The sequence below is a fragment of the Lygodium microphyllum genome, chromosome 8 (genome assembly GCF_053477565.2).
Source record: "Lygodium microphyllum isolate KBCC chromosome 8, Lygodium_microphyllum_v1.1.10, whole genome shotgun sequence".
Taxonomy (NCBI): domain Eukaryota; kingdom Viridiplantae; phylum Streptophyta; class Polypodiopsida; order Schizaeales; family Lygodiaceae; genus Lygodium; species Lygodium microphyllum.
This window is the reverse complement of record NC_141142.1, coordinates 160,416,143-160,424,767: the sequence shown is the minus strand read 5'-3', so window position 1 is coordinate 160,424,767 and position 8,625 is coordinate 160,416,143. Positions and strand designations below refer to the sequence as shown.

General features: G+C 43.6%; 2 protein-coding genes across 3 annotated transcripts; one reads left to right on the top strand and one right to left on the bottom strand.

Annotated features, from left to right (window-relative positions):
* Nucleotides 1–835: 835 nt before the first annotated feature.
* UVR3 (DNA photolyase family protein) lies at nucleotides 836–5,499 on the top strand. 2 transcript variants are annotated; one of them, XM_087683801.1, is made up of 14 exons: nucleotides 836–1,271; nucleotides 1,503–1,574; nucleotides 1,660–1,740; nucleotides 2,658–2,828; nucleotides 2,942–3,013; nucleotides 3,162–3,248; nucleotides 3,341–3,439; nucleotides 3,524–3,607; nucleotides 3,679–3,765; nucleotides 3,888–3,959; nucleotides 4,057–4,170; nucleotides 4,339–4,426; nucleotides 4,769–4,864; nucleotides 5,022–5,499. In XM_087683801.1, the coding sequence occupies exons 1-14, from the start codon at nucleotides 975–977 to the stop codon at nucleotides 5,282–5,284; spliced, it is 1,683 nt and encodes a 560-aa protein (XP_087539927.1). In that variant the 5' UTR covers nucleotides 836–974; the 3' UTR covers nucleotides 5,285–5,499. The 2 variants fall into 2 exon arrangements, with proteins under 2 accessions (XP_087539927.1, XP_087539928.1); XM_087683802.1 differs by having other exon boundaries at nucleotides 1,043–1,271; nucleotides 1,475–1,574.
* Nucleotides 5,500–5,610: 111 nt separating this feature from the next.
* Nucleotides 5,611–7,660, bottom strand: LOC148033070 (3-oxoglutarate synthase-like). The gene is made up of 2 exons (XM_087683803.1): nucleotides 7,321–7,660; nucleotides 5,611–7,081 (listed from the first exon to the last, which is right to left on the bottom strand). The coding sequence occupies exons 1-2, from the start codon at nucleotides 7,523–7,525 to the stop codon at nucleotides 5,787–5,789; spliced, it is 1,500 nt and encodes a 499-aa protein (XP_087539929.1). The 5' UTR covers nucleotides 7,526–7,660; the 3' UTR covers nucleotides 5,611–5,786.
* Nucleotides 7,661–8,625: the final 965 nt, after the last annotated feature.

Below are 8,625 nucleotides of genomic sequence, written 5' to 3'. Positions count from 1 at the left end.
CACCGGGCTGCGGACGGACGCAGCGTGAAAAAAGAAGCGTCCGCTGCCCTACGTGTCAAAAGGCCATTGGGCCCGATTTTTGTGGGTGGCGGACACTTCTAGGCGGGGGATCTTCCCTGTCCCGAAATTCGAGTGCGGCCCATGAACAAGACGACATCACCTTTTTCCAAAAAGTGACCTAAGGGTCTGACAGGAATTGGACCCCCACCAATCCTCTCACACCCCTTAATCATTACCAATGGGCCAACCTTCTTTTCATGAAATTCATGGGCGTAGTTTAGTGTGTAAACAAAGTAATGGACAACTTGCACCTCCTGCCCCGTCCATAGCCCAGTGTGTAACCGGCCTGAGATTTGCTCTCATGCACAGGAGTCTCGTGCTCGTGTGCAAATCCAAGGTCCCCTAACTTGGGTTTGCCCCACCTTGGTTCAAACCTTAGACTCTCTCCCACCTAGTTCAAGATTGAATCTACTTGGCCCCAACATGATGGATCTAGTTTAGCTAGCTAGAGATAAATATGTATGGAACTAATAATTGAGGATAGTTGGGATTATCTTGTATGGCACCATTTTATGAACTTTTTTGAAGTTTAGGGAATGGGCTGAGCCCCTCTTTGGAAATATTTTCTAATTACCCTTTAATATTGACGTTAACTTATCGCTTTCATTTTTTTTCAAAAAAAAAGAAGAAAGGTGCAATTATCAATATTGACAGCGTTAGGGCCCCGCGGATGCTTGCGACATCAACCGTCAAACGCTCTGACGTGGCAAGCTCTGGGCCAAGAAAGTTTGGCACGTAAGACGTGGCCTGCTTGAATGAGATCTGACGTGGCGTCGTCATTCCCGCCAACACAGCTCTCCAGTCACAGCGCGAGAGAGAGAGAGAGAGAGAGAGAGAGTCTGTCTGTATGTGCGCGCGCGCGCAGAGTCGAATTTTCTTGACATTGGGGTGCACAGATTCTCTGATTGCTGTTCATGGAGTTCGACTCCCTGATATGGTTTCGGAAGGGGCTTCGTCTTCACGACAACCCTGCCCTGCATCATGCGTGTGAGAACGCGAGGTTCGTCTTCCCTGTGTTCGTGCTTGACCCCTGGTTCCTCGAGCCTGACCTGTCCGCGCCGTCGCCCGGCTCGAAGCACGTAGGGATCAACCGCATTCGCTTTCTCCTTCAGAGCCTGGATGATCTGGACTCGCGGCTGCAGGAGCGAGGCTCCCGCCTGTTGCTTTTCAAAGGAAACCCTGTTACCATCATCCCTGACCTCCTTAATAAGGTATCATACCACATGCATCTATCTACATAAAATGAATTTAGTTTCTACTGCGGACTTTCACATGCCTAGGAACAAGAGTATGCTGCGATATGCAGTGCAGACTTTTATATAGTGTAATACTTGGATTTGGTACTGCTTATTGGGATAAAACATTCTTCAGAGTTGGCAACTGTGTTATGTGAACCTCAACTCCCTGCTGGCAGCCATGCCTTGATTTTGGTTTTTGTGCAGTGGAGCATTAACAGGCTTTGCTTTGAACATGACACTGAGCCCTATGCTCAAAAGAGGGACAAAGCCGTGAAGGTCTGCATCTTTCTAGAATGTCTTTCGATATCAGTTTCGTATACAGGTCATGCTTTTGAAGACATGCATGGTTTACTATAAGCAGGAAGCTGCTGCCATAGCTGGCGTGGAGGTGCATTGCCCAGCGAGTCACACCATATTTAACCCCGAATTAATTATACAAAAGGTAACTCTTTACTGTACAACCATGATTTAGTAAAGATTTCTTTAGAAAGGGTCTCAATGATATGCGCGTGTATGTGTGCATGCATGTGGGAGTGGATGTGCAGATGTGAACATGCATGCATTCTATATTTATGCATGATGAGTTTTGCCCTAACTCACGTACTGGTGCCAGCCATGTCCTCATAATCACTTGTTGAATAGGATCCTTTTTTATGATCTTGCCAATCTTTGAGTGGCTCAAAGTGAGAAACGCTGCATCAAGAGAGTATTGAAAGGGTGGTACCCTGTCCATGCTAAAGTCATGTAACTCAAACTAGGATGACATTTGGGCTTACCAATATGAAGCAGCACTCTCTACAGCAAGCTATTATGAGGACTCAAGGGCCAGTTGTGCATATTTGTGTGTGGGTAGCTCTCACAAGCTGTATATGAGTGATATGGATCTAGCAAGAGACTCCATCACAATCAGAGGAGTCCCTAACTCAGCTTTGACAATCTTTGAGTGATCGAAGCCACATTTATCATTGTAGAAATCATGGAAACAAATGGACTCTCCATCAATCTCCATCCACCATCCATACGACATAATCTATTGTAGTGATCAAGGCTAGATCCCCATATCTACACTCCATATAATAGTGTGGATCCCTTTGGAGAAGTAGTAACTCGGGTGCTTGCAAATCGAACGGTGAGTCTTCTCCTAGGTGAATTGGGAATCCTTTGTGAATGATAGGTAAGCATGGTTCATTGCAACTCCAATGGGGTTCATAGGAATTGTGATATCTCGAATATGGGGAGTAAGCATTGGGGGTGGGAGTACATAATTTGAGAGAGAGAGAGAGAGAGAGAGAGAGAGAGAGAGAGAGAGAGAGAGAGAGAGAGATGATCTTAGCTCACTTGTGACTTCAAACATCACAGAATGGTGGAAAGGCACCTTTGACGTACCAATCTTTCTGCAAGCTTCTTGGGAAAGCACCCACTCCACTTGGTGATGCTCCTACACGTATACCTCTTGCAAAGGATTTCAATGGGGTACATGCTATGTCCCCTCCAACCCTCCAGGATCTTGGCTACAACCAATTGGATGAGGTATACAGTAAACTTCGCAACTCTTACTCAAAACTCACACTAACCACTTGGATGATGCTAAATCTTCATACTTCTGCTCTTCTCCTTAAGACATACGTGTGGCTCTGAGACAGGAAGAGTTCACTCCATTTCCAGGAGGTGAAACAGAAGCTTTAAAAAGATTGAATGACTCTCTGATTGACAAAGTAAGTTATTTTCAAGTTGATTTGGGGATGGAGGTGTTTGCTAAATTGCCAAAATAGAGTACATGCTGTTTTTTAACGTGAGATGTTTCAGATTGTGCATGATCTCAGGGACAGTCTTACTATTGGACACTTCCTGTTTTGTCGCTAGAAATGGGTTGTTGAGTTTGAGAAGCCAAAGGGGGATCCGTCTGCTTTTATCAAGCCAGCTACCACAGTCTTGTCACCCTACTTGAAGGTTGGGAAATTTCATGACTTACGCGGTCTTGCTAAGTAATGTACTCTTCTTGGTTTCATGTTCACTTAGACCTCTGTTGATTTTTCTTGTAGTTTGGATGCCTGTCATCACGTCTATTCTACGCTAGGTTGAAAGAAGTGTATTCTCAAGCAAAGTCTTACTCTAAACCTCCTGTCTCATTAGAAGGACAGGTTAGTCTAACTTACCACTTGGAACTCTTTGGATAACGCTTTGTCTTGCCAAGGGATTTTCTTAAGATTCTTCCATTTCTGCAGTTGTTATGGAGGGAATTTTTTTACACCGCTGGATATGGCACTCCTAATTTTGATCAGATGGTTGGCAATCCCATCTGCAAGCAGGTCAGGAATAAGTCTTGAAACATCTAGACAGCCTGTCCTGCTGTATTCTAAAGGAGTCTGAGTGTGTCCAGATACCCTGGAAGGATGATGATGGTCTCCTAGCTGCATGGAGGGAAAGCAGAACAGGATATCCATGGATTGATGCTATCATGATGCAGGTTTGATGTTGAAACCTAGGCTATGTCAGTGTTTTTTGCCTCCATTATTGACGATGATCTGCTAATATATGCAGAATGTTTGTTTGGAACTGGGATTGAATGGGTTTTTGTGTCGTTGGCAGTTGAAAAAGTGGGGTTGGATGCACCACCTCGCTCGGCATTCAGTTGCATGCTTCCTCACAAGAGGAGATTTAGTAGGTCTCTTTTAGGACCACTAATGAGAGATTTTTTCAAGCATGTTGTGACCTTTGTTATTTTGTGTATTGCAACTCATCACACTTTTTATGGTAGTTTGTATACTGGGAGAAAGGCCGTGATGTGTTTGATAGGCTCCTTATTGATGCTGACTGGGCTATCAACAATGGAAACTGGATGTGGCTTTCAGCGTCTGCTTTCTTTGCTCAGGTGAAGCTAGATTTTGCTTGATTAAAAGCACAAGTTTTCATGCTTGGACAGTGAAATGTAGATTCATTGTAGAATTATATCTTTGCCTATTCGAGCCTTTTTCATTCAGTCGTGTATAACGCCAGCCATACAGAATTTTTGACATTATGCTGTCTTCTTTTGGTGCAGTACCATCGAATATACTCACCCATTACATTTGGGAAGAAGTATGATCCAGACGGGAAGTTTATTCGCTTTTTCCTTCCAGTCTTAAAAGGTACATTCTGTGTGTGTTTGTGTGTTATTTTCATTTTCACTGTTGTTCTTGAGTTGAGAGAACAGGGTCAGATGCACTCATTTCCTTGTCATATAGGCCATTTTGGCATTTTGGAGACACAAAAAAAAACTCTCTCTCTCTCTCTCTCTCTCCAAAAGTACTGTGGTTGTAAACGATCAAACAGCTGAGAAGATAAGAATGCAAGCTAATGCTCTTTTCCCAAGAGTGCTTTTGCATTTCTAACTGTTGACTTGGTCCTTGTTGACTGCGAGATTGGATTGATTGTTGGATGCTACGAAGATATAATGTTAATGTTTTGAGGGTCTTTTCCTGGTGATTTAGACATGCCCAAAGAGTACATCTATGAACCATGGACTGCACCAATGGAGGTTCAAAGAAAGGCAAACTGCATAATTGGAAAGGATTATCCTAAGCCTGGTATGATGCTTTCAGCTTTTCTGATACTGTAACTTCTTTGAAACAGCTAGGGTGTGCCTGCAAACCCACACCCTTGTAATTCTCTCCGGTTCTCTCAAGTGTTTTTTGTCAGACACCCATCCTTGATTCCTCTTCCACCATATAATGAATTTTGCAGTTGTGGATCATAGCATTGCTAACAAGCGGTGTCGTGATATGATGGGTGCTGCCTATGCCCTTAACAAGGAGACGGAAGGTCAGCCAACTCGAGAGCAAGTCGAATGTTTGAAAACTAGGCTTAATCAGAAGGTATCAGAAGATCAGGATCAGCAGGTAGGAGGCGCAAGCACAAGCAGGGGAAGGAAGGGCAGCAGCAACAGGGGATCTGATGCCAACCAAGGTGGCAAGAGACAGCGCAAGTTGACCGATTATAAGTCATAAGCTCTCCACGTCTTCCTATTCAAGAATGACGATATCAAATATTGGAAGCCCCCCAAGTGGTGTTATGGCTGCACCATACCCGCCTGTAATCTATCCTGGGCAAGAACCTGCAGAACATCAATGATAATACGCAAATGACGTCTTGTATTGAATTGCATCGAGTTACCTTAGCTCCATACTCTTAATGTTTCTTACGAACAGCTACTTTTAGCTCATGTATATTCTCTTCTACGTAGATCTGCCATCCTCGTTTGCCATTACAACTTTAAAGCAAGCATACGTTGTGAATGGTGTGCTATGACCATCCACATCAACTAGATAAATTAAAGTTTTTCTTGTACAAGTGAGTGAGTATGTACATGTTTATGTGCATGAATGTGTGGCACGACCAAGATTCCTCAGAAAAATTTAGAGTTTAACATAACAAAAAGCATAGGAGTTAGTTAGGCTTCCAAGATCCACAACATCCTTGTTTAGATGCGGATGGCCTTGATTTAGGGTGTCATAATCTTCGTAAGAGAACACCCTCAAAGGTTACTCCAGGACCAAAAGCCAAGGCAATGCCCCATTCATGTTCCTTGGAAGGTGATATTCTTCTGATCTCATCAAGAACAAATAGCACGGTAGAAGCTGAAACATTTCCATATTTGGAAAGGACATGTCGACTAGGTGCAAGTTGGTCAACGTGAAGTTTGGCTGCCTTCTCCACTGCATTCAAAATGGCTGGGCCACCGGCATGGATTGCCCAAAATATGTCTTGCATTGAGGTCTCTTGAGGTGTGACCTCTTTCAATAAGCCCTCACAAAACTCTACCACATTCTTAGAAATCAAATTGGGTAACTCACGGTCCAAGTAGAATCTCAAACCTTCAAGCTCAAGGTTACCTTGAATAATATTCTCTGTTTGGGGGATGATGGTCTCAGTTGTTGTGTGGATTTCATAAATTGGGTGTTCAGGTTTGAAAGGTTGTTTGTTGGCGAGAGAAGTGATGGTTGTAAGGTAGTTATTATGATTGTTTGGGTTAGGGTGATTGAGGCCATTACTAGGTTTCATCATATTGTTTGCTAGGTGGTTATTGTCGATGGGGTTATATTGGCCATTGCTAGGATTAATGATGCCCTTGAGTTGAAGGCTAGGTTTAGAGTTAGAAAAAGTATAATTAGTAGGGTGGTTAATAATATGGCTAGACTGGTAATTGAGGTAGGGTTTAGAAGATCTATCCATATGAAGATGATCATGACTATAAGTATGATCCAGAGAAAGACTAGGATCGATGAGATGCTCACTATTAGGCTTTGTTCCCACAATGACTCCCACAGCACCATCACCAAAGAGGGCAGCACCCACTAAGCTATAAGGAGACTTCTCATCAGGTGCTCTGAAGGTGGTGGCAGACACCTCACTACAACAAATGAGAACACGGCTCCCTGGATTGTTCTCAGCCAAATCCTTGGCCACCCTTAAGGCAGTGACACCTGCGTAGCATCCCAACATGTACAGCATAATCCTTTTCACATCAGGCCTTAGGCCTAAGGACTTGACCATTGTCACATCAGCCCCTGGCATTGCCACCCCACTTATGGTAGCCACCACTAGATGTGTTATGAGAGAGGTTGGCCTCCCCCACTCCTCTAAAGCCTTTAGAGCTGCTTTGTGTGCTAGCCTTGGTACCTCCTCTGCCAAAAACTTGTGACGGAGTTCGAGGCTTGGCTCTCCTGGAGTGTAGAGCTTGGGATGCGCTTTTAAGAAATCCTCTGTCATTATTGAATGCCTTGTGTGGATGCCTGATTTTTCACCTATCGCATGTCAAACTAATGATTAGCAATGGAAGAAGGAAAGTGTAAGGTACTGAATGAAACAGATAGGATTAAGTATTGGCGCATTGCATGGTGAAACTAATGATTAGTAATAAAAACGGGGCAGTGTGAGACACTTAAGTGTTTGGGTTAGGAAGGATAATCACCTAATGCATGGTCTAAACTAAGGATTAGCATCAAGAAGAGCAAATATCATGCAGGATGGGAGATTGGCTTACAAATGCGTGCCATTTTCTGCTTGAGATCCACCTTGTGATCGCAGTTGGTGATCTTGAAGTAGAAGTCCGTGTAATCCTTCTGAATGATTTTGTGCTGGGGCACGTATTTTGCAATGGCCAGGATGCACGCCTTCTCACGCACAGGCGGACAAGCATAACAACCACCATGATTGCTATTAAACGCCGAGGATTCACGAGTCTCCATGCGGGCGCTGTCTCAAGAAAATTAAGACGATTGCAGAAGGCGAAGTTCTAAGGAATCAAAGCACCGAGCAGGAGCAGATCTATTACGACGAGGCGACGAGCATTAAAGTGGAGGGCAGCATTCTCATGACCCATGAGCGAGTATGTACAGTTATAAATAAATATATACACAATTATGTGTGTACGACCTCTTTTTTAGCTTGCTGTTTGTCTGGAGAAAGGAAGGAGTCTTTGCATGTGTTAGCTGCTGTACCCACTCCAAGGCAGGGGCCCCCTTTCTTAGTACCGCTTGAGTAGCTCACCTCATCCCCACGAAGAGAAAGCGCGTGCCATAGACCTGATTAGGTAGAAAACCAAAGGTTGATTGCTACCATTCTAATGCGAGCAAATTCATCATCTCAATGCAATTCCACACATCATATGGCACAAGTTATGCCTTAGGTCCTCCAATTTGTGAGCATCCAAAACCATAGCAACGATTCTAATACAATGTCTCACTTGTTGGCAGTGGTTCAATCCAAAGTCACTCATGAAAAGAACTTTCAAGGCTTTGTCACATAACATTCTTGTTTGATCACATTAATACATACGTATCACTCCCGCGACTCTAGCTTGTCGATACTCCCTATTGTTGGAATAAGTCCTCCATCCAATGATTCTAACATGTGTGGGACAATGTCTTCTGTGGTATTGGATCAATCCAACAACTCTAGCTTGTCAATACTCCCTGTTGTTGGAATATGTCCTCCACCCAATGATTCTAACTTGTGTGGGACGACGTCTTCCTTCGCCTTGGATCAATCCAAAGGGCACTCATGAAGCGAATCCTAAAATCTTTGTCACGCCACTCTCCTCTTTAATCACATTAATACAGACTTATTAGTCCCAAGTCAATCTTGTCAATACACCCTATTGTCGAGGATATCATTGTTATAGGGATTGCACATCTAAAAGCCCTCTTGGAGCTAGAGAGTGAAGATGTAGATGTAAAACAGGGAGACAACTGCACTAGCATCCAATGAAACTTGCCATTGGTACATGCAAAAAAGATGCTTTATTAGCAACATCCCACAAGTTTTCACTTGATTAAAGCATAAATGA

Bases quoted from the DNA above. Each gene is read 5' to 3' on its own strand.
- UVR3 (XM_087683801.1), top strand. From the start codon at position 975: ATGGAGTTCGACTCCCTGATATGGTTTCGGAAGGGGCTTCGTCTTCAC. The intron at 3,014-3,161 runs GTAAGTTATTTT...TTTTGTCGCTAG, and splicing joins ATGACTCTCTGATTGACAAA to AAATGGGTTGTTGAGTTTGA. The intron at 4,427-4,768 runs GTACATTCTGTG...CTGGTGATTTAG, and splicing joins TTTCCTTCCAGTCTTAAAAG to ACATGCCCAAAGAGTACATC.
- LOC148033070 (XM_087683803.1), bottom strand. From the start codon at position 7,525: ATGGAGACTCGTGAATCCTCGGCGTTTAATAGCAATCATGGTGGTTGT. The intron at 7,082-7,320 runs GTAAGCCAATCT...GACATGCGATAG, and splicing joins GCAGAAAATGGCACGCATTT to GTGAAAAATCAGGCATCCAC.